We start from the raw sequence: 26,573 nt of genomic DNA on the forward strand, positions 1-26,573 counted from the left end.
GTTTGTTACAACAGATAGATCAGCTGTTCTTGGGCAGATGCAGTCGTATGTATTGTGTGTGTGCGTGTGTGTGTTTGGCAGGTGACTGCTCTAGTGAAGCTCAAAGAGTGTGAGGACACACACCTTGGCGAGGAGGTGGACAGGAACTGGAGTGAGGTGGTGACACAGCAGTATGTGTTTGACCGACTGAACAGAGAGGTGACTCACTCATAACACACACTTTCAAATGAAGGTTAAGCTCCAAAACATTAGGTCTATTATAAATTAACATTAGTAACTAATGTAATTAAGCTGCATCAGCAGTTTGGCCTGAAAGTATTTGGACAGCAACGTTTATTTTCATCATTTAGCCTTTAAGTACCACCAGCATCGATTTAACATGGAACTGGGTAAGAAGCTACTTAACCAACAGGAAGCAGTACATGAAGTTAGGAGGACACACTTCTACAGCTCTAAATATATCCCGTGGTATACCCCAGGGGTCAATACTGTGACCAAAATTGTTCAATCTCTAAATAAATGACATTTGTAAAGTTGCAAATGACTTAGTGTTATTTGCAGACGTTACAACCGCATTTTGTCCACAAGAGAACACATGGAAGCTAATACAAATAATAGACTATCGTTGAACCTCGGTAAAACTAGAATAATGCTTTTCGGGAACAGCAGGTGAGAAAGTCAAGCACAAATAGACAGAGTAGACATTGAACTTTTGGGTGTTACAGTAGATGATTAAATGAACTGTAAATCTCATAAAAAATATATAACATAAGGTGGCAAGAAATATGTCAATAATGAATAAAGCAAAATATGTACTCGACAAAAAAAATCACTCCATATTCTCTACTGAGTTATTTTAGAGAGATATGGGAAAATAACTACAAAATAAACTTCTGTCACTAACCGTGCTACAAAAAAGGTAGGTTAGAATAATACATAATGTTGATTATAGAGAACACTCAAACCCTTTATTTAATCAAAAGTATTAAAACTCAGTTATTTGGTGCATTTGCAAACATCTACAATTATCCCCAAAGCAAAATATTGAGAATGTATAAACATTCTCATCAAAGGCAGAGAAATATAACCTGAGAGAAAAATATCATTTAAATCTCTCCCCATTCATTTTCCGTCTGCTCCTTTCTCGTCAGTTCTCTGCTGTTGTTAATGTGACTATTAAATGTTTAATAGTAGCAATTAGGTTTCTGAATCTAAGGATTTTGTGATTTTGTTTGTGAGAGGGCACCATAGTGACTTCTGTGTTAGCAGAGCAGAGCATACAACAGCTTGTTGTTGTTTTAACGTTTTTATTACATAGGGAGTTGATCCATCACCTCCTTGTTATGTTTGTTTGATATACAGTACTGTATAAGCACAGGGGTCCCCAAACGTTTTGACTCAGGGGCCACATATGTACACATCTATATACCATTTGTATGTATATATATATATATATATATATATATATATATATATATATATGTATATATATACACTTATATATTTATATATGTATACATATATGTGTATATATATGTATGTATGTACATACACTGATATATATATACACTTATATATATGTATACCTATATGTATATATATATATATATATACTTATATATATATATGTATATATGTGTATACATATATATGTATGTATGTATGTATGTATATATATGTATATATATATATATATATGTTTATGTATATATGTATGTATGTATATATGTATGTTTTGATTGATTGAAATAGATTGCACAGTACAGTACATATTCCGTACAATTGACCACTAAATGGTAACACCCAAATAAGTTTTTCAACATGTTTAAGTCGGGGTCCACGTAACTCAATTCATGGTATATATAAATATATATATATATATATATATATTGCAGTCTACACGTTTCTCTTATGTGTGCCTGCCATCTACTGATCACACTTATCATTTCACCATGTACCAAATAAAATAGCTTCGAGGTCGTTTAGCAAAACCAGAATTATTCCGTACATTAGGCACACTGGGTTATAAGGCGCACTGTCGAGTTTTGAGGAAAAAAAAGGATTTTAAGTACACCTTATAGTCTGAAAAATACGGTATTAGAAATGACAGCCATTTCATTCATGGTACTCAATTTAAACATTGAACAATGTGATGACTCAAAATCTCTGTCCAATCACGTCGTATTTGTGTCTGTCTCTCTCCAAAACGTGCCACATTAAATGTACGGCTGAGTAATGTTCGTAACTTTAACGATGACTAAAAATGTGCAAACACTGTGAACTGAAATCCTCAGTGAAGACGGTGCTAATAGGACAGCATTGCTCTCTACAAATATTGGAGGAACCAACATGACTCTCCTCAAAGAGCAGGCATGTCGTTTCATTTCCTCCTTTCATTCACAGTATTCACCACTTGTATGCAAGCTCGTTAATCAGCCGAGGTCAGCTTCCGCGGCCTGCAGCACTGCTTGGAACTTATTAGTTTGCTGCTGGAACAAAAAGTTTTCTTTTACAACAATGTCCCCCATAAGAAATCATGGAAATAGAAGTTCAAAGGTCAAACTGTGGCAATCAAAAACCTTTATTATTATTCAATTTTTTTCATTGATTTTGTTGCGCAGCCAAGACCATCGTTGCTAGTAGGGATGCACCAAAAAATCAATAAAAGAATAATAAATAGAAAAGAATACATTTTTTAAAATATGTTTGTTGGCAACACTAAATTGGCCCTAGTGTGTGAATGTGAGTGTGAATGTTGTCTGTCTATCTGTGTTGGCCCTGCGATGAAGTGGCTGGGATAGGCTCCAGCACCCCCCGCGACCCCAAAAAGGGACAAGCAGTAGAAAATGTATGGATGTTTATTATCTTAATGCAACCAGAAGGAGCTTTTCTAATCTGTAACCTCTTGTGAAAAAATATCAAGTAATACAATGCAAGAATTGTGTTGAATCGATTCTAATTGAATCGTCACCCCAGGAATTGGATTGAAGCGTTAGGTGCCCAAAGATTCACACCCCGAGTTGCTATGTTACAGTTTATACTTATTCTATGGGTATCACACTTTGTCATCACTGCTACCCATAAAAATATCATTTTAAATATGTTGCTTTTAATTGAGATAAAATAAATAGTGAGAATAATATTAAAAAAAACAATTAACTGAACAGGCAACGTTTTAAGTAACATGATTGTCATACAAGTGTAAACATAAGTTACCGTATTTTTCGGACTATAAGTCGCAGTTTTTTTCATAGTTTGGCCAGGGGTGCGACTTTTACTCAGGAGCGACTTATGTGTGAAATTATTAACACATTACCGTAAAATATTGATCTCATTCACGTAAGAGACTAGACGTATAAGATTTCATGGGATTTAGCGATTAGGAGTGACAGATTGTTTGGTAAACGTATAGCATGTTCTATATGTTATAGTTATTTGAATGACTCTTACCATAATATGTTACGTTAACATACCAGTTGGTTATTTATGCCTCATATAACGTACACTTATTCAGCCTGTTGTTCACTATTCTTTATTTATTTTAAATTGCCTTTCAAATGTCTATTCTTGGTGTTGGCTTTTATCAAATAAATTTCCCCAAAAAATGCGACTTATACTCCAGTGCGACTTATATATGTTTTTTCCCTTCTTTATTATGCATTTTCGGCCGGTGCGACTTATACTCCGGAGCGACTTATAGTCGGAAAAATACGGTATCTCCTGTTTATATTACTGTGTAAAAACAGTCGTCTCTCGTCAGATCGTGCATTGAAGTCTATCATGAAATTTGGGGGTTTAAAGAAAAAAGAAAAAATATATATTTTATGTTTTTGGCCTAATTAAACCATTTTCGAGCATAAAATGGCTTCATGGAACTTAAAATATCAACACTACAGTAGTATTGGCCACTTGACGAGACCTCCTTTTGGAAGCAAAAAAGCTAACTATAACGAATTTATATAATCTTAAAAAAAAGAACATCTGAGGTAATGCTTGGTACTTTGGTTTCATTTTTGGCAAACACAATATTGTACGACCACAGGGATGTAGGACTTTTGAGGTTTTGCTGTATTTTCACTTTTTTACAGTTTGCTTGCTTTGGGGGTGCTTCTAAAGCAGACCAGGGCAAACTAAGGCCCGGGGGCCGCATGCGACCCGTTAAGCTTTTCAATCTGGCCCACCGGACATTCCCAAATAATTTTTTTAGATCTTTAAGATTGAAACTGTAGCTGCCATTATGATGTGCAGTGATGTATTCAAATGACCGTAAGTCTTGAACTATACAAAGTATTTCAATGGTTGGAATCTGCGCTTTTGTATGATATACTAGTTACTATGGTAATCTAATTAGTTACTATGGTAATCTACGTAAGAGCAGCTCAGACGAGGCACCAAGCAGTGTGGGTAGGGAGCGTTTCCACAGAGTGTTTCTAGAGCGGCCAGCCTGAAATGCGGGTGTCAGGGGCAGACACAAAGTTCTAAAGCTTAGTGATATATCAGATTGTAGGTGGGGTTTTTTTACCCTTCGCGTTCATATTTCGCTGTGGTTGTTGCATTTTTGTTGCGTTTCGCTTGATTGTGAAATATGTCGATGGAAAGGGTGTGACGTTCATATTTTGTCAATATTTAGTGTTTTATCTGTCATAGTTAATATTGTAAATCCCACATCCTTTATTTTCATGTACATTCTGGGTGTCTCATTCAGTAAAAAATATTTAAAATTCTATTCCGTTTTTTTCTGTCATAACGTTTTTAACATTTAGACATTATTGTGAGGTTTTGTATTAGTGTTCCTAAAAATAGATATAGACACATTTTTTTTCTCTAAATTTGGCACCCCGAGTCAAAATAATTGCCCAGGCCTGGCTTAATGGAACTTAAAACATACTACAGTGGTATTGGCCACTTGACGAGACCTCCTTTTGGAAGCAAAAAAAGCTAACTCTAACGAACTTGTATAATCTAAAGAAAAAGAACATCTGAGGTAATGCTTGGTACTTTGGTTGCATTTTTGGCAAACACAATATTGTACGACCACAGGGATGTAGGACTTTTGAGGTTTTGCTGTATTTTCACTTTTTAAAGTGTGCTTGCTTTGGGTGTGCTTCTAAAGCAGGGGTGTCGAACTCATTTTCGCTCAGGGGCCGCATGGAAGAAAATCTGTGCACACACGGGCCAGGCTATTAAAATCATGGCATTATAACTAAAATATAAAGACAACTTCAGATTGTTTTCTTTGTCTTACTTTGGCCAAAAATAGAACAAACACATTCTGGAAATATTACAATAAAATATAGAAACAAATACCGGCAGCGGTAAAGTTTAGATCCATGAAGGAATGAAGAAAGTGAATGAATGTTTATAACTGAATAAATTTACATATGCATACAAATTTGTTTTCTTTTGTAATTTTTTTTTTCTTGAATTAAGTAACGTTTATGACAACCTTTTTCCAAAACACAATATAGAATGTGAGATATAACAGGATAATGCATACATTTGTCATTTGTTTACAAAATGGTTACGAAAAAGTGGGACCCCAACAATTTACCCCATCAAGTCATAAAAATGGGGTACCTGGAACCCCATTTTGAAAATTCCTAGCGCCAACAGTGATGGAGTATGGGCATACTTGCCAACCCTCCCGATTTTACCGGGAGACTCCCGAATTACAGTGCCCTTCTCGAAAATCCCCCTTGGAAACCATTCTCCCAAATTTCTCCAGATTTCCACCCGGACAAAAATATTGGGGGCGTGCCTTAAAGGCACTGCCTTTAGCGTCCTCTACAACCTGTCGTCACGTCCGCTTTTCCTCCATACAAACAGCGTGCCGGCCCAGTCACTTAATATATGCGGCTTTTACACACACACTTGATCAACAGCCATACAGGTCACACTGAGGGTGGCCGTATAAACAACTTTAACACTGTTACAAATATGCGCCACACTGTGAACCCACACCAAACAAGAATGACAAACACATTTCGGGAGAACATCCGCACCGTAACACAAGATAAACACAGCAGAACAAATACCCAGAACCCCTTGCAGCACTAACTCTTCCGGGACGCTACAATATACACCCCCTAACCCCCCCCCCCCCCCCCCCATCCTCCCGAATTCGTAGGCCTTAAGGTTGGTAAGTATGACCCACACTGGTCAGTGGCCTAGTGAGATCGGTAGGTCGAGTCATACCAAAGACTATAAAGATGGGACCCATTACATCCCTGCTTGGCATTCAGCATCAAGGGTTGGATTTGGTGGTTAATCTCCAAAAATGATTCCCGGGCATGGCTACCGCTGCTGCTCACTGCTCCCCTCACCTCCCAGGGGGTGAGGGTGATGGGTCAAATGCAGGGGATAATCTAACCACACCTAGTGTGCATGTGACAAGCATTGGTACATTAACTTTAACTTTTAACTTTATTTCATCACGTTTGGACTACTGCAAATCCCTCTACATTGGAATGAACCAGGCCTAAATCGCGTTGACGTTGGCCCAGTCACACAAGTGAATGCATGCATACTTGATCAACAGCCATACAGGTCACACTGAGGGTGGCCGTATAAACAACTTTAACACTGTTACAAATATGCGCCACACTGTGAACCCACACCAAACAAGAATGACAAACACATTTCGGGAGAACATCCGCACCGTAACACAACATAAACACAACAGAACAAATACCCAGAATACCTTGCATCCCTAACTCTTCCGGGCCACAATATACACCCCCGCTACCACTAAACCCCGCCCCCCCACACCTCAACCCAACCCCAATCTCCCGAATTCGAAAGGGCTCAAGGTTGGCAAGTATTAGTATGGGTGCGTGCAAAACAGCAGCAGGCGGCTTTGGCCTGCGGGCCGCTTCTAATACTAATTATATATCATCCCGGAGGCCATAGATCATTAATTTGGCCTGCGGGCCTTGACTTTGACACCTTGTTCTAAAGCTGTTTCCCGCCACCTTCAGGCCGGGTGTGCAACATGTGCATGTTTGTGTCTGCTCTCCGCTGAGTTGATGTATTTGCGGCGCATGTGTTCAGGTGGAGGCTCTGAAGCAGATGAGCCATGACGAGCTGCTCTCCTGGTTCCAGGAGCACCGAGGAGCCAACAGTCGCCAACTCAGCGTTCACGTAATCAGCGCCTTATTCCTCTTTTATTCATACTTCTTATCTTCCTCTTCACCACGCTCCTCCTCCTCCCTCAAAGGTGGTGGGATTCGGCGCCGAGGAGAACGACGAGGAGGTTTCCGCCGGCGACAACCAGGAAGAGGGCCAAGGGGAGGGGCCGAGCGGCTCCGCCTACGGGGAGGTGTCCAAACTGACCTTCCTCCAGCCCACGCCCAAGATGGCGGGCGCCACAGCCATCATGGACATCCCTGCTTTCATCAGAGAGCTCCCTCTTTTCCCCTATCATAAAATACTCAACTGAGACGTCAGCGCTCTTCTTGGGGAGAAAAAAAGAGTAAGGTGAGAACTGCTGAAGAGCCCTGAAGTTAGAGACCGATGTGATGTGGTGACAATTTGAAGCTGAGCCGCGTGCAGTCACTTTTACCTGACCTGCTTTTTGCTGTGAAAAGAAATCGTGTAAAGGAATTTGCGCGATGAGTGAAGGTGCGTGACTTAATAAAGAACAATCACATTTTCACACTGTGAGGGTGACGTAATTGTATGTATTTTTAGTTGGTGTGGAACTTCTTGTGTTCTCCCTCGAGTTAATTTTTTTAATGATAGGTATTCTTTTCTGATTGTTCACTTCATAGTTAGGGTAAAGTCATTTAAAAATATATATATATATATATATATACCAGATACAATATAATAAGCAGGTATTTTCTCCAGAATAATCCATTTGTTTTGATTTATCTTTATTTTAAAATTCTAATAAAATAAAAAAAAATCTAATAATACATGAGTCACAATGCATTTTAAAAGATGTATAAATTTGCAAAGCTGATTCGATTTGCGGCAATTTTGTAAATCCACATTTATTTATGATTTTTTTTTTAAAATGTGTTCTACAAACATTCTAATTGTCGCTTAGGAAAAAGCAAATACAGCATAATGTGCTGGTGTTTTTTCCAGAATGTCCCATTTGTTTTTGTTTTCTTTATTAACTATTAAAAACAGTAAATACAAATTGTGTAAATAGTGACTAATCTATTTTTTATACTACATGATAGGTGACAAAGTATTTTTTTAAATTCATAACTTCATAAAGCCGATTTGATTTCCCCAAATAATGTATATCCACATTTATTTAGGATTTTAAATATTGTGTTTTACAAATTTGTATATCAATGTTTAATTCTGTAGCGCTTGAAAGAAAAAGCATAGGTATAAGTATAACGTGCAGGTATTTTGTTTTTAGTTTATCTAATTCTCTTTATCCCAAAATAAATTGTAGTATAAATATTAATGAATCAAATATGTAATAAGTATTTAGTAAGCATTATTAGGAAGAAGAAAGCCATTTCTAGAGGACTCTTCTACTGGAGAAACATACTTTTAGTGCTGCTTTCTGTTCTTTCCAGGAAGATGACTAATTGTTTGTGTCCTGCAGCAGCAGTGTCTTCTTCAGGTTGGAAAGTCTGGAGTCAGCTTTCTTCAGGGCTGTCTCTTTGTACGCCACATTACCCGACTGCTGATAAGCCTGCTCCACTGAACATTTGATTTTAATTGTACACAATTAAAACTGTACATGTTTGTGTGTGTGTGTGTGTGTGTGTGTGTGTGTGTGTGTGTGTGTGTGTGTGTGTGTGTGTGAGTGTGTGTGAGTGTGTGTGTGTGTGTGTGTGTGTGTGTGTGTGTGTGTGTGTGTACACGTACATGTATATATACAGTACATGTGTATAGATATGGGTGTATATACATATATATATATATATATATTTAAAAATGTGTGAATATATATATGTGTGTATATATATATATATATATATATATATATATATATATATGTATGTATGTATGCATGTATGTATGTATGTATGTATGTATGTATGTATGTATGTATGTGTGTATGTATATATACTGTATACACACAGTGGGTATGGAAAGTAATCAGACCCATTTAAAATGTTCACTCTTAGTTTCGTTGCAGCCGTTAACTAAAATCTAAAATATTAATGTACACTCGGCACACCATCTTGACAGACAAAAAGAGAAATGTAGACTTTTTTGCAAATTTATTAAAAATAAAAAAACTCAAAAATCACATTTTCATAAGTATTCACAGCCTTATCTCAATACTTTGTTGATGCACCTTTGGCAGCAATTACAGCCTCAAGTATTTTTAAATAGGATGCCACAAGCTTGGCACACCTATCTTTAGGCAGTTTCACCCATTCCTCTTTGCAGCACCTGTCAAGCTCCATCAGGTCGGATGGGAAGTGTTGGTTTTCATCAATTGCTGCATTTATCTTAGTCTAGTCAGGGAGGTGACTAAACCCGATGGTCACTCTGTCAGAGCTACAGCATTCCTCATTCATCTCTGCAGCGATCCACCAATCAGGCCTGTATGGTAGACTGGCCAGACGGAAGTCATTTCTTAGTAAAGAGTTTGCCAAAATGCACCTGAAAGACTCTCAGACCATGAGAAACAAAATTCTCTGGTCGGATGAGACAAAGATTGAACTCTTTGGCGTGAATGTCAGGTATCATGTTTGGAGGAAACCAGGCATCGCTCATCACCAGGCCAATACCATCCCTACAGTGAAGAATGGGTGTGGCAGCATCATGATGTGGGGATGGTTTTGAGCGGCAGGAACTGGGAAACTAGTCAGGGTAGAAGGAAAGATAAATATAGTAATTTAAAAAGTTAAACTACCAATGATTGTCACACACACACTAGGTGTGGTGAAATTATTCTCTGCATTTGACCCATCACCCTTGATCACCCCCTGGGAGGTGAGGGGAGCAGTGGGCAGCAGCGGTGGCCGCGCCCGGGAATCATTTTTGGTGATTTAACCCCCAATTCCAACCCTTAATGCTGAGTGCCAAGCAGGGAGGTAATAGGTCCCATTTTTATAGTCTTTGGTATGACTCGGCCGGGGTTTGAACTCACAACCTACCGACCTCAGGGCGGGCACTCTAACCATTAGGCCACTGACTGAGTAGGTGGGTAGGTAGGTTGGTTACAGAGACATGCATCAACAAAGTATTGAGCAAATGGTCTGAATACTTCTACATGTGTTTTTTTAGTTTTTAATAAATTGCATTTCTGTTTTTTGTCAAGATGGGGTGCTAAGTGTACATCAATGAGAAATAAAACTTTTATTTATTTAAGCAAATGGCTGCAATAGAACAAAGAGTGAAACATTTAAAAGGGGTCTGAATACTTTCTGTACCCACTGTATATACAGTATATATATTCAGGATTCAGGATGCTTTATTATTGTCCATTTTTTAACATGTACAAGACACATAAGAACTGAAATTACATTTTTGGCACAGTCCCACTAAGAGCAGACATACGTTACAGGGAGACAAGACGAGACCGCTAACGGATTAGCCACTTACTTACGACGCTCCTTAAAAAAGGTGGGGAAAAGGTGATATTGGGAAAGGGAGGAAGAGTAAAAAATATCAGTCCAAGGGAAAAAAAAACTAATTTGCCATAGCACACATAAACATGTTACATATAATCACAACAACTCGCAACAGGGGGGATTGGGTTCCTGGAGGCCGGCCTGCTGCTATAAAGTGCTACTAGCCGTCCATCACCCCGAAGGGGAATCAAGCGGTGGTGAAGGTGGGGAGTGTGTTTGTGTATATGCCCATTGTCTTTGGGTGTAGTGGTGTTGTGTTCATAGGCCCGGGACCATTCTGCATGCAATGCAAGCAAAGTTCGACTTCCAGGTGTCGTTGAGGAGGGAGGGAGGTCAAAAGCGCCCATCTTTGAAAGTCCTCAGGGGATGATTACAGAACAGCCTGTTCTTGTCCTCAAGGCCATTCGAGGGAGTCAAATCGTAGATAAGGATTTTTGTTTTTCCTCGAGCAGACATTACAATGGCTTGCCTGTTCTATTCGTTCATGTTGGCTCTCATCCAATTTTTCCTTTTCAGCAAGCTTCTCCATGATGTGATCCATCTTGCAATTCAGTTCAGAAATCGCCCCAGACTGTGATCCCACAGCCCGGCCCAAACCTTCCATTGCGACGAACAGCCTTTGGGCTCCTTGAGTAGCTGCCATCGTCTTACGAATTTGACGATACACCAGAGCAATGCCCAGCCCAAATCAGCAGGTGCCCCGCGATCATGGTTCCAAATAGGTAGATGTCTTTCACGTCCTCGATGGAAAGGACTGAGAGGCACATGATTCTCCATTTGTCCCAGGAATCTCTCACGTACCCCGCAGCAATGGTTCCATCAGGGCAGCCAGGCGCCCCCGAACCTCTTTTACTCGTCGAAAAAGATTTTGTCAATTGAGTCGAGAGTCCAGCTAATCAATTCCATGTTTTATGTTTAGATTTGGAGGACAGCGCAAAGAAAGTTTAGACAAGACAAGACAAAGAGAGCAAGCAAGGAAAAGACGGGAGGAGAAAAAAATGCGGCCGCCAGAGGCAAGACAGAAAGATATATTATACTGTATATACATATGTATATAGTCGAGGTTTCTGTGGTGTATCCTTTATACAGTGCTCAATACCGGGGTAGAACTGAATATATGTTAGGTCAGGAAAAAACACAGAGGCTATTTCATCCCTACAAACCTGTTTCGCAGGTTTCCCTGCTCGTCAGGGGATTTTATTAAAATGACAAGCAGGGAAACCTGTGAAACTGGCTTGTAGGGATGAAATAGCCTCTGTGTTTTTTCCTGACCTAACATATATACATAAGTATATATTTATATATGCAGTATACACATACAGAATATATATATATATATGTATGTATATATATATATATATGTATATGTGTATATATGTATATGTATATATATATGTACGTATGTGTATATATATATACGTATGTATATATGTATGTATATATATATATATGTATATATATATATGTGTATATATGTATGTATATATACACGTGTATATATATATGTATATATATGTATGTATATATATATACGTATATATGTATGTATATATATATATGTATGTATGTATATATACGTATGTATATATATATATATATATTTAAAAGACGGTAATAACAAGCTTGATGTTTACATGCACATGAGCGCGCAAGACAAAACTAGACAGAAGGTGAATCGCGGGAAAAAGTGGTCCGCCCTCATTTTCTTCCTGTTTTTTTATGTGGGTGCAGACTATCCTTAAACATTAAAGAAAACTAAATTAAAAAAAATATAGACTAACTGACAGCATATATTACCTATTTACCCTCTGTAACAGAAAATACGTAAAGTGCATCCATTTGCCTGAAAAAAAAAAAAAAAAAGTTTGATATTCAAAATTTAAATTAAATAAACCTAAAAATAAAAATTATTAAGTCAAATTGATCAGCAATGTTAACTCAGGAGCACAACACTTATAAAACGTTCCCCTATCGATAAAACAATTTGTGATTTTTTTTTTTAAAACCTTTTGGTCCGGATTAATAGCTACAGTGAGCACGTATTGCAGGGCACAGCTTTTGGAAGCATGATACTGATAAAGCATGTTGCCCTGGGTTATGGGTCATGTCGGCCACCAAGGGTGGTGGGGAGGCTCCCCACTGTTGGAAAAGAACTGCTCCAAAGCCAATCAGATCAGCGGGGGGTGTCTAAGCCGCTGTAACGAGTCGACACTTTTATTCACTTTGCAGTCGTAATCTTGTGGCTCCCCCGCTGGCCCGCCTTCAGCATGGCAACACTAACTGCAAGGCGAGCTGAGCCACATGCAGACAGACAGACAGGGGCAGGATGCTCTTGTCTAAGTACATAACCAGGATAACGCACATTAGATGGGAATTATAGTCAATATGCACTCTGTTTGCACCAGCATTTTCTGCTGTTTGCCTCCATCTGGCTGCTTTGTAAGGTCAATGACCTTCTAATTGATGTAAATAGCTTTGTTTTGCATTTTTGTTGTGTTGTGCAAGCGTCCAACCACTAGGCGGAGCCCCTGTTATGATGTGACACATTTTGCTCTCCTCTATTTAGGCCTGCGATAATGTATTTCGCACAGGAACACCAGTCTTTAATGAGAATATAGTCTGTAGCAAAGCACCAAATACTGGGCCCCCATACATGTACAAGACTCCTGAAGGGCCCCCTTTATCCTAAATCTAACGTTGCTGCCTCATACACACACACACTTGGCATGTTTGCATGCACTAAAGCGCAAATTATTGCATGATTTTGGTTGAAACAAGCTTTTTAAACGCATTTAAATATATTTTTTACTAAAAATTCCCATCAAATTCAATGTAGAGTGGCCAGAATGTGAATTTAAATAATACAACCTGTCATTGTTCACTCAAATATGTTTATAAATCTGTCAAGTTTCCATTTACTTCAGAGTGTTTTGCGTCACGGCAGTGTTGGTTGTGAGCCCGGGATGCAGGGACAGCAGGCGAAGTGCAGGTAAATGGTATTTAATTACAAAAACAAACCGCAAGCATTGGGAGTGCTATGCAACATAGAGTTACTAAGCATATTTTTGCTTTGCATAAGAAAAAAATTATTTATTGATTGATTTATTACATTTTAATATCATTATGTGAAATCGTTCAGCACTTGTTTTGAGATATAACTGCTACTTTAGTATTTTATTCATCCTGCTATGTTAAGATGTACACGTACTGCTTTGCACTATTTTTGAACTTGTGTCTTATTTCTGTACAGCACTCTAAACCAATGTTTTTCAACCAGTGTTCCGTGAGATACAGTCTGGTGTGCCGTGGGAGATGATCTAATTTCACCTATGTGGGTTAAAATATTTTTTGCAACTAGGTAATCATAGTCTGCAAACTATGTGTTGTTGTTGAGTATCGGTGCTGTCTAGAGCTCGGCAGAGTAACCGTGTAATACTCTTCCATATCAGTAGGTGGAAGCTGGTAGCTAATTGCTTTGTAGATGTCGGAAACAGCGGGATGCAGTGTGCAGGTAAAAAGGTGTTTAATGCTTAAACCAAAAATAAACAAAAGGTGAGTGCTCCTAAGAAAAGGCATTGAAGCTTAGGGAAGGCTATGCAGAACGATACTAAAACTGAACTGGCTACAAAGTAAACAAAAACAGAATGCTGGACAACAGCAAAGACTTACTGTGGAGCAAAGACGACGTCCACAAAGTACATCCGAACATGACATGACAATCAACAATGTCCCCACAAAGAAGGATAAAAACAACTGAAATATCCTTGATTGCTAAAACAAAGTAGATGCGGGAAATATCGCTCAAAGGAAGACATGAAATTGCTACAGGAAAATACCAAAAAAAGAGAAAAAGCCACTAAAATATGATGATTTCTGCTGGTGATGTGCCTCCGAATTTTTTCAACGCAAAAAATGTGCCTGGACTCAAAAAAGGTTGAAAAACACTGCTCTATATAACTGAGGTTGTTTTTAAATGTGCTATATATTATATATAACACTGAACGGATTGGCAACCAGGGACAGGTGAGGGAGCCAGCGCTCAGATGAAAGTGGTGGCAAATTGAGGAAAACAGGAAGTGGAAACACAAATAAGAGCACCGGACAAGAAATAAAACAAAATACATGGAACTAATAACTGTCATACGAGATCATGGCAAGATTATCTGATTTACGTAGGATTATCATTAGATAACATGTTTCAAAAAAGCTGGCACAAGTGGCAAAAAGACTGAGAAGGTTGAGGAATGCTCATGAAACACTTATTTGGAAAATCCCACATGTGAACAGGATAATTGGGAACAGGTGGGTGCCATTGTTAACAAATGCCTGAGCAAATTGTTTAAGAACAACATTTCTCAACCAGCTATTGCAAGGAATTTAGGGATTTCACCATCTACGGTCTGTAATATCAAAAGGTTCAGAGAATCTGGGAAAATCCCTGCACGTAAGCAGCAAGGCTGAAAACCAACATTGAATGCCCGTGACCTTCGATCCGCCCAGGCGGTACTGCATCAAAAAGCAACATCCGTGGGTAAAGGATATCACCACATGGGCTCAGAAACACTTCAGAAAACCACTGTCAGTAACTACAGTTCGTTGCTACGTCTGTAAGTGCAAGTTAAAACTCTACTATGCAAAGCGAAAGCCATTCATCAACAACACCCAGAAACGCTGCGGGCTTCACTGGACCCGAGCTCTTCTAAGATGGACTGATGCAAAGTGGAAAAGTGTTCTGTGGTCCGACGAGTCCACATTTAAAAAAAATTTTGGAAACTGTGGACGTCGTGTCCTCCGGACCAAAGAGGAAAAGAACCATCCGGATTGTTATAGGCGCAAAGTTGAAAAGCCAGCATCTGTGATGGTATGGGGGTGTATTAGTGCCCAAAGCATGGGTAACTTACACATCTGTGAAGGCGCCATTAATGCTGAAAGGTACATACAGGTTTTGGAGCAACATATGTTGCCATACAAGCAACGTTATGGACACCCCTGCTTATTTCAGCAAGACAATGCCAAGCCACGTGTTACATCAACGTGGCTTCATAGTAAAAGAGTGCGGGTACTAGACTGGCCTGCCTGTAGTCCAGACCTGTCTCCCATTGAAAATGTGTGGCGCATTATGAAGCCTAAAATAGCACAACGGAGACTCCAGACTGTTGAACAACTTAAGCTGTACATCAAGCAAGAATGGGAAAGAATTCCACCTGAAAAGCTTCAAAAACGTGTCTCTTCAGTTCCCAAACGTTTACTGAGTGTTGTTAAAAGGAAAGGCCATGTAACACAGTGGTAAAAATGCCCCTGTGCCAACTTTTTTGCAATGTATTGCTGCCATTAAATTCTAAGTTAATGATTATTTGCAAAAAAAAAAAATTAAGGTTCTCAGTTGGAACATTAAATATCTTGTCTTTGTAGTCTATTCAATTGAATATAAGTTGAAAAAGATTTGCAAATCATTACATTCTTTTTTTTTTAATTTAAGAATTACACAACGTCACTGGTTTTGGGTTTTGTATATTCATATTAATAGTTTAAAAATGTCAACTTTTTCTCATTACATTACGATTTTTTGCTCTTTTTCCTACACTTTTACTGTTGTTCTTTTAGATATATATGTAATGTTTTGATCACACACAACTTTCTAAATTTTATCAGATTAGTAAGTTTGCACAAAGTATCCGTATCAGATCGGTATTTTACCATGAATTGATTAACGTGGACCCCGACTTAAACAAGTGTAAAAACGTATTGGGGTGTTACCATTTAGTGGTCAATTGTACGGAATATGTACTGTACTGTGCAATCTACTAATAAAAGTTTCAATCAGTCAATCACCAATACCAGCCTGCATGTCACTTGGTTTCAGCTCGTCAATACATTTTTGTTGTTACTTGTAAATGTCGTAAACTTAAATGTAACAATTGATAGACACAAACCATCCACAGTCACGGTGTCAGTGATGATAGCAGCCATACTTGCCAACTCTCCCGGATTTTCCGGGAGACTCACGAAATTCAGCGCCTCTCTTGAAAACCTCCCGGGACAAATTTTCTCCCGAAAATCTCCCGAATTTCAGGCGGAGCTGGAGGCCACGCCCCCTCCAGCTCCATGCGGAACTGAGTCCGCTTTCCCACGATATAAACAGTGTGCCTGCCCAAACACATAAGTGTAGAATGATCGAGGGCAAGTTCTTGGTTTCTTATGTGGGTTTAAGTCCCATCTTAAAACTCATTTGTATACTCTAGCCTTTAAATAGCCCCCCTGTTAGACCAGTTGATCTGCCGTTTCTTTTCTTTTCTCCTCTGCTCCCCTTTTCCTTGTGGTGGGGGGGGGGGGGGGGGGCACAGGTCCGGTGGCCATGGATGAAGTGCTGGCTGTCCAGAGTCGGGACCCGGGGTGGACCGCTCGCCTGTGCATCGGCTGGGAACATCTCTGCGCTGCTGACCCGTCTCCGCTCGGGATGGTGTCCTGCTGGCCCCACTATGGACTGGACTCTTACTATTATGTTGGATCCACTATGGACTGGACTCTCACAATATTATGTCAGACCCACTCGACATTCATTGCATTTGGTCTCCCCTAGAGGGGGGGGGGGGGTTACCCACATATGCGGTCCTCTCCAAGGTTTCTCATAGTCATTCACATCGACGTCCCACTGGGGTGAGTTTTTCCTTGCCCTTATGTGGGCTTTGTACCGAGGATGTCGTTGTGGCTTGTGCAGCCCTTTGAGACACTTGTGATTTAGGGCTATATAAATAAACATTGATTGATTGGTTTATTGTTAGGCAGTTTCATTAACGTCCTCCCAGCGCGGTAACAACACACAAACCGTAAAGCAGTTGGTCTGCCGTAAACAGCAATGTTGTGACACTCTTAAACAGGACAATACTGCCATCTATAACATCAATAACATCTAGGGCTTTTAGAGAGTGCAGTGCACAACTGCGCAGACAACAGGGAGACGAAGCAGAAGAACGAGGAAGATACAGCCTTGGCGAAGAGTAAGATGAAGAAATACGCTTTGTTGCACCTTTCCTGCCTGAGTCCGGCAATTAGTTGCAAATCTTGCTTTATTGATTGCTTGCACACAGCCAATCCAACACAAAACAAACTAGTCCCGCCCACACTCACGCTACCGCTCCCTCTCTTCCCTCACCCACACACTCACTGACGTCACTCACCTCACATGCTCACCTATTAAAGGGCCACACACACACATACGCTACTCTCATAACAGCTTGTAAGTTCCAAGCCGCAGCTGCGATTGGACCTGGATAGCCTCCAGGAAGAAGTAGTGGACTACCAAGTGCTTGGCACTGAAGATCTTCCTCAGGAAGCAAAGATTGACCGGTTTTGGGACATGCTAGGGAGAGATGGAAGATTCCAGACTCTAATGCATTTGATGAAAGCACTTTTGTGCGTGCCACACAGCAATGCATCATACAGAGAGGGTGTTCGGCATTGTTAGAAAAATAGTGACAGAGAATAGAACAAGGATGGACAATTCAACCCTTAACTCAACAATGAGTAGATGAGTGTTATGTGTGTGTGTATGTGTAAATAAATGAACACTGAAATTCAAGTATTTATTTTATTTATATATACATATATATATATATATATACATATATATATATATATATATATGTATATATATATATATATATAGCTAGAATTCACTGAAAGTCAAGTATTTCTTATATATACATATATATATATATATATATATGAAATACTTGACTTGGTGAATTCTAGCTGTAAATATACTCCTCCCCTCTTAACCACGCCCCTAACCACGCCTCCCCCCCCACATACACACACACCTCCCGAAATCGGAGGTCTCAAGGTTGGCAAGTATGTGATAGCAATAAAAGGATAAACATGTATAAAAAAAAAAATTTTAAAAACACACTAAAATTGCCATGGAAAGATTTAACAAAGCAATTCAGCAAAAATAAAAGTAAATAATGTCTTAAGCTCGAGTCTAACCTTTAAGTAGCTGCTTCAATAATATTTGCGGTGAGGCATGATGGGAACCAGGAAGTAGCGGTGACGCTAAAGCTAAAGCTAATACTCCCCTAGCGCTGCTACTGTGCATTTATATGCTATAATGTCTCCCTCTAACCTTATGTTTTGATTTAGATATCGTGTGGCTTTTTATTGTGTTGATAGTTTAAAATCAGTTGAGAAAATAATAACAATATTATAGTGATTTTTTTATTAACGTTTATTAGCTACAAGTGACTCGCCTCCTGAGGACTAAAGCGGTTTTACAGGACGAACAATGAAAGTTGCTGTAAACAAATCTCTTATCAGCTGCAAACTGATATAATCATATAAGGGATAAGCGGTAGAAAATGGCTGGATGGATGGGCATTGTTTTAATTAATTATACCTTAAGGATGGTGAGTACTATTATTTCACCTCCGTCACTACCGCTCACTCCCCGTGTCCCGGGTACTTGGCACTCCGTAAGCCGCCCCCCCTCATCCCGCCCCACCGGGACCACCGAGAATTAGGACCGAGCGTCTCCCCCCCACCACCAGCAGTGTGGAACCTACAGCGCTTGCGAGCACAGCCATGCCGAGGTGTGACGCTCATTTGGCGGACCGCCGCCTCCTCTCCCGCGGGTCACGGAGGAGGACTCCCCGAGCAGATCCACAGGTCCTCGCCGGCTTCTGTCACTAAAGGTAGGCAGAAGGCGGATCAGCTGCAGCGGCGTGAGGACGATTATGGTGATGGTCGTCGCGAGAGAGCAGAGGGGCTCCTGGTGGCGCTCATGACCGGGGTGAAGAGAGGGGATCGCCGGACCGAGTTGGAGTTGGCGGGGGGGAGACAATTAAAGAAGGCTCTGCAGCCATTTGCGTCAAAGGTAAGGACGAAGTCAATGCACACTTTTGCACATCTGCGGAACAAGGAGGTCAATCAGTGACGTAACATCTGCCCTCAACTTAGTTCATTTCACACAATGTGCACCTTTAAAAAAAAAAAACATCTTATATTATCTACATATGTTCTAATGCACCCTTAACACATTTGTACTTTGTGCACAAATATGACTTTTTATAGTAGATGGCATATTTTGCAGGTGCATACTATATTTACTCAACTGCAGAGAGTACCAGTTGTTTATTGATGTGTCTTACGGTAATATTTGTTATCATCAAGTGATGATACTAACGAAAAACAACAGATTTGACATGCATTTTCATCATATATATATATATATATACACAATTTATTTATTTTTTATTTTTTTATCTGCGGAACAATGAGGTCAATCAGTGACGTAACATCTGCCCTCAACTTAGTTCATTTCACACAATGTGCACCTTTTAAAAAAAAAAATCATCTTATATCATCTACATATGTTCTAATGCACACTTAACACATGAACACATTTGTACTTTGTGCACAAAAATTACTTTTTATACTAGATGGCATATTTTGGCAGGTGGGCACTATATTTACTCAACTGCAGAGAGTACCAGTTGTTTATTGATGTGTTTTACAGTAATATTTTTTATCATCAAGTGATGATACTAACGAAAAACAACATATTTGAAATACATTTTCATCATAATTTTTATTCCGTATGTATTTATTTATATATATATATATATATATATATATATATATATATATATATATATATTTATTTTTTTAAATCTGCGGAACAAGGAGGTCAATCAGTGACGTAACATCTGCCCTCAACTTAGTTCATTTCACACAATGTGCACCTTTAAAAAAAAAAAAAAAAAAAAAAACCATCTTATATTATCTACATATGTTCTAATGCACCCTTAACACATTTGTACTTTGTACACAAATATGACTTTTTATAGTAGATGGCATATTTTGCAGGTGCATACTATATTTACTCAACTGCAGAGAGTACCAGTTGTTTATTGATGTGTTTTACAGTAATATTTTTTTATCATCAAGTGATGATACTAACGAAAAACAACATATTTGACATGCATTTTCATCATAATTTTTATTCTGTATGTATTTATTTGTATATATATATATATATATATATATATTTTTTTTTTTTTTTTTTTTTTTTTTTTAATCTGCGGAACAATGAGGTCAATCAGTGACGTAACATCTGTCCTCAACTTAGTTCATTTCACACAATGTGCACCTTTAAAAAAAAATAAAAAATCATCTTATATCATCTACATATGTTCTAATGCACACTTAACACATTTGTACTTTGTACACTTTTTTACTTTTTATACTAGATGGCATATTTTGGCAGGTGCATACTATATTTACTCAACTGCAAAGAGTACCAGTTGTTTATTGATGTGTTTTACGGTAATATTTGTTATCATCAAGTGATGATATTAACGAAAAACAACATATTTGACATGCATTTTCATCATGTATATATTTTTGTTATTTTTTATTTTTGCTGTATTTTTATGTATTTATTTATTTATATATTTTTATTTACAATTAGGTCAATCAGTGACGTAATATATGCCCTCAACTTAGTTAATTTCACACAATGTGCACCTTTTTTTTAATCATCTTATATTATCTACATATGTTCTAATGCACACTTAACACATTTGTACTTTGTGCACAAAAATGACTTTTTATACTAGATGGCATATTTTGCAGGTGCATACTATATTTACTCAACTGCGGAGAGTACCAGTTGTTTATTGATGTGTTTTACGGTAATATTTGTTATCATCAAGTGATGATACTAACGAAAAACAACATATTTGACATGCATTTTCATCATATATATATATATATATATATATATTTATTTATTCATTAATTTTTTTGTTTGAATTTTTATGTATTTATTTATTTATATTTATTTATTTATCTGCGGAACAATGAGGTCAATCAGTGACGTAACATCTGCCCTCAACCTAGTTCAATTCACACATTTTTTTTTTTAATCATCTTATATTATCTACATACTGTATGTTCTAATGCACACTTAACACATCAACACATTTGTACTTTGTGCACAAATATGACTTTTTATACTAGATGGCATATTTTGCAGGTGCATACTATATTTACTCAACTGCAAAGAGTACCAGTTGTTTATTGATGTGTTTTACGGTAATATTTGTTATCAAGTGATGATACTAACGAAAAACAACATATTTGACATGCATTTTCATCATTATTTTTTATTATATATATATATATTTATTCTTTATTTTATTTTATTTTTAATTTAATTTAATTTATTTAATTTTTTTCGTTTTTTTTAATCTGCGGAACAATGAAGTCAATCAGTGACGTAACATCTGCCCTCAACTTAGTTCATTTCACACAATGTGCACCTTTTTTATCAACACGCCCAGCGCTCCCATGACTTCAGCATTATAGTGAGTTGATTTTTCATGCTCATTTTTTGGCTGTTTTTTCCTGCCAAACGTGTAAAGCCGGTCCGTGAAAATAATGCATACATTAAACCGGGACCTGGTCTAAAAGGCAGCCAAGGATACATTAACGCAGTGGTTCTCAACCTTTTTTCAGTGATGTACCCCCTGTGAACATTTTTTTAATTCAAGTACCCCCTAATCAGAGCAAAGCATTTTTGGTTGAAAAAAAGAGATAAAGAAGTAAAATACAGCACTATGTCATCAGTTTCTGATTTATTAAATTGTATAACAGTGCAAAATATTGCTCATTTGTAGTGGTTTTTCTTGAACTATTTGGAATAAAAGATATAAAAATAACTAAAAACTTGTTGAAAAATAAACAAGTGATTCAATTATAAATAAAGATGTTTACACATAGAAGTAATCATCAACTTAAAGTGCCCTCTTTGGGGATTGTAATAGAGATCCATCTGGATTCATGAACTTAATTCTAAAAAAAATAAATCTTTAACATCAATATTTATGGAACATGTCCACAAAAAAATCTAGCGGTCAACACTGAATATTGCATTTCTTTTCACAGTTCTTTTTGACAGATATTTTAGTGAGAAACCTGAGCTTGTGCTTCACTGAGTTTATGAACTTACATTCATATTTTGTTGAAGTATTATTCAATAAATATATTTATAAAGGATTTTTGAATTGTTGCTATTTTTAGAATTAAAAAAAAAAATCTCACGTACCCCTTGGCATACCTTCAAGTACCCCCAGGGGTACGCGTACACCCATTTGAGAACCACTGCATTAACAGACCGTGACTTAATGTTTGGCAGTGGACACACCTGTTACACTACATCAGACCTGGGCAAATTAAGGTCCGGGGGCCACATGCGGCCCGTTAAGCTTTTCAATCTGGCCCGCTGGACATTCCCAAATATTTTTTTTAGATCTTTAAGATGGAAAGTATAGCTGCCATTATGATGTGCAGTCATGTTTTCTAATGACCGTAAGTCTTGAACTATACAAAGTATTTCAATGGTTGGAATCTGCGCTTCTGGATGATATACTAGTTACTATGGTAATCTAATTAGTTACTATGGTCATCTAATTAGTTACTATGGTAATCTACGTCACAGCGGCTCAGACGAGGCACCAAGCAGTGTGGGCGGGGAGCGTTTCCACAGACACGGAAGGAGATTTTCACAACAAAGTTCTAAAGCTTAGTGATGTATCAGATTGTAGGTGGGGTTTATTTTGTACCCTTCGCGTTCATATTTCACTGTTTGTTGCATTTTTGTTGCGTTTCACTTGATTGTAAAATATGTCGATCGAAAGGGGGTGTGACGTTCATATTTTGTCAATATTCAGTGTTTTATCGTTCATAAAAACATGTAAAATTCCATTACGTTTTTAAGGCGGTCTGTCATAACGTTTTTAGCATTCAATCAGACATTAGTGTGAGGTTTTGTATTAGTGTCCCTAAAAATAGATGCCCCCAGCATACCTTGAGACCTCCGATTTCGGGAGGTGGCTTGTGGCGGGGCGGGGGGAGTGGTCGGGGGTGGGGCGGGGGCGTGGTTAAGAGGGGAGGAGTATATTTACAGCTAGAATTCACCAAGTCAAGTATTACATATATATATATATATATAAAGAAATACTTGACTTTCAGTGAATTCGAGCTATATATATATATATATATGTATATATATATATATATATATATATATATATATATATATATATATATATATGTATATATACGTATATAAGAAATACTTGACTTTCAGTGAATTCGAGCTATATATATACATATTAATTTTATTATATATATATATATATATATATATATATATATATATATATATATATATATATATGTATATTAGAGATGCGCGGTTTGCGGGCACAACCGCGGAGTCCGCGGATTATCCGCGGATCGGGCGGATGAAATTTAAAAAAATTAGATTTTATCCGCGGGTCGGGTCGGGTCGGGTCGGGTCGGGCGGTTGAAATAACACAAAATTAGATTTTAAATAGATTCAGGCGGGTGGCAGTTAAACCAATTGGTAAATATATATACATAGTTAAATGTTGTTACCCACATACGAAAAACGAGCAGGCACCTGCAGCATATGCCACAACAGAAGAAGAAAAAAAAAAGAGATGGACACTTTTACGGAGCGGAGAAGGGACGCCTCGCCGGGGTCCGGGACCGAGGCCCCTTCCCCCGAGAGGGCCCCACCGGGAGCCGTAGCTGAGGCGATTAGCGAGAAGGGCCCAACGCACGTCCAGGGTCACCACCGCGCCCACTGCACCGACACCCCGCCTCGTCCGCCTTCGCCGCGGCCGGCGTCACGCGCAGCAGGTAAGCAGCTTACCTGCCCGCCACCCTCGTGGCCGGGGGCTCGTAACAGGGGTCACTCCGCGCGCTCCGCCCGCGCAGCTTACCTGCCCGCAACCCCTGTTGCCGGGGGCGCGTAACAGGGGTCACTCCGCGCGTAGTGCGCTCACGAAAGGGGTGGGGCTCACCCTGGTTGATATAGACAGCAGGACGGTGGCCATGGAAGTCGGAACCCGCTAAGGAGTGTGTAACAACCCACCTGCCGAATCAACTAGCCCTGAAAATGGATGGCGCTGGAGCGTCGGGCCCATACCCGGCCGTCGCCGGCAGCGAGACGCGCTTGGAGGTGCGCTCAGCGCGGATCCCATATGATTGCGCACTGGTGTGCGTCTGGGTCGTGACAGCGTGGCACGCGAATGTCTGTGCTGCATTGGATCAGTCTCCTTTCTTTAACAGGCAAAAGCTTTATAACCTCACTAATGCCTTGCATCGTCTATATTAGATATATAACAACGGGCGGGTGCGGGCGGGTGCGGTTCTGATCAAATGTTACATCGGGTGGATGGCGGATGGTTGACAACTTTCTGATGCGGTTGCGGATGAAATAATTGCCTATCCGCGCATCTCTAATATATATATACGTATAAATAAAATAAATACTTGAATTTCAGTGTTTATGTATTTACACATATACACACACATAACACTCATCTACTCATTGTTGAGTTAAGGGTTGAATTGTCCATCCTTGTTCTATTCTCTGCCCCAATTTTCTAACCATGCTGAACACCCTCTCTGATGATGCATTCTGCTTCGTCTCCTTGTTGTGTGCGCAGTTGTGCACTGCACTCTCTAAAAGCTGTAGATGTTATTGTCACATATGCATGTACATTAGATGGCAGTATTGTCCTGTTTAAGAGTGTCACAACATTGCTGTTTACGGCAGACAAACTGCTTTACGGTAGACGAAAACGTGACTGCTGTTGTTGTGTGTTGTTGCCGCGCTGGGAGGACGTTAATGAAACTGCCTAACAATAAACCTGGAGGGGGCGTGGCCTCCAGCTCCGCCTGAATTTCGGGAGATTTTCGGGACAAAATTTGTCCCGGGAGGTTTTTAGGAGAGGCGCTGAATTTCGGGAGTCTCCCGGAAAATCCGGGAGGGTTGGCAAGTATGGCCCCCCAGACACATTTTTTTCTCTAAATGTGGCCCCCGAGTCAAAATAATTGCCCAGGCCTGCACTACGTCAACATGAAAACAACAACTATGCAGTCAGGCAAAATAAACCGTTTTTCAGATGTGGTTTAGTAACACAAAAGTGCGTAGAAATGTGCAAAACTACCCCAAGAAGGGTTCGAACAAAAATGTATGCTTAAAAAACAAAATCGTTTCGAAACATCACTCTTGTGTTTTCCCAGAATGCTTTGCAGCACAGAGGATGTCTTCCAGAGGGTGACAGCGACAGGTAAGTCTCTCTTTTTCTTACATTGACTCATTCTGATGCGAACTTTCATCACGGCGTTATTAGCGGTCGTCATGGTAACCCCTCCAAACACCAACGATGCCTCACTGATTGGATGCTCGGCTCTCGTTTTAGACTACTTAATCCTCCACTTTTCCTCCTCCTCATTGTGTTCCCTCTCCTCACACGTTCACACGAGGGCTTTCAATTCAATAGAGAACCTTTTTTCTTTCTTTCTTTTTTCCGTCTCGTACGAGCCCGGCTAAATTGGCCCCACTGATGGAAAAATATTGTCCAAAGGAATGATACTTGAATAATTGAGGGCTCCGGGGGCTTTAAAATTGCAAAGGAACCCGCCGTGATTTCCTGCACGAAGTTGGAGGAGAAGGAGAGCGCCTAAAGGAAATATTCATATCATGACTTCAAGAATGGGAGCAGGTACCTCCTAGTCTATACCCTCTTATTATATATGCGTCTCATCAATGCATTACATTTTTAATAAAATAAACGCACTACTGCGCCTTTTGAAATGTTTCATATTCATTTTGAAACAGCATTCATACAAAAAATGAATTAAAAGCATTTTCCCGAGAGATGTCCGATAATGGCTTTTTTGCCGATATCCCGATATTGTCCAACTCTTAATTACCGATTCCGATATCAACCGATACCGATATATACAATTGTGGAATTAACACATTATTATGCCTAATTTTGTTGTGATGCCCCGCTGGATGCATTAAACAATGTAACAAGGTTTTCCAAAATAAATCAACTCAAATTATGGGAAAAAAAATGCCAACATGGCACTGCCATATTTATTATTGAAGTCACAAAGTGCATTATTTTTTTTGAA

At 39.0% G+C, this 26,573-nt stretch overlaps 2 protein-coding genes across 3 annotated transcripts in view; both read left to right on the plus strand.

Moving 5' to 3' along the window:
- Nucleotides 1-7,682, plus strand: part of LOC133611375 (nardilysin-like) — an 84,896-nt gene extending 77,214 nt beyond the window's left edge. The window contains exons 30-32 of the mRNA XM_061968094.2: nt 82-198; nt 7,051-7,140; nt 7,217-7,682. Of these exons, the coding sequence (XP_061824078.2) occupies nt 82-198; nt 7,051-7,140; nt 7,217-7,438 (429 nt within the window). The 3' untranslated portion in view covers nt 7,439-7,682. The remainder of the gene's footprint in view (nt 1-81; nt 199-7,050; nt 7,141-7,216) is intronic.
- A 10,989-nt stretch (nt 7,683-18,671) lies between these two features.
- The window catches only part of LOC133611223 (protein FAM163A-like), a 31,041-nt gene continuing 23,139 nt past the window's right edge, over nt 18,672-26,573 (plus strand). Inside the window, exons 1-2 of one of the 2 annotated variants that reach the window (XM_061967919.2) lie at nt 18,672-19,425; nt 25,674-25,720. The gene's annotated coding sequence lies outside the window, so the exon portion shown is untranslated. The remainder of the gene's footprint in view (nt 19,426-25,673; nt 25,721-26,573) is intronic. The other variant, XM_061967920.2, reaches the window with a different exon arrangement.

This window comes from Nerophis lumbriciformis, linkage group LG08 (genome assembly GCF_033978685.3).
Source record: "Nerophis lumbriciformis linkage group LG08, RoL_Nlum_v2.1, whole genome shotgun sequence".
Classification (NCBI taxonomy): domain Eukaryota; kingdom Metazoa; phylum Chordata; class Actinopteri; order Syngnathiformes; family Syngnathidae; genus Nerophis; species Nerophis lumbriciformis.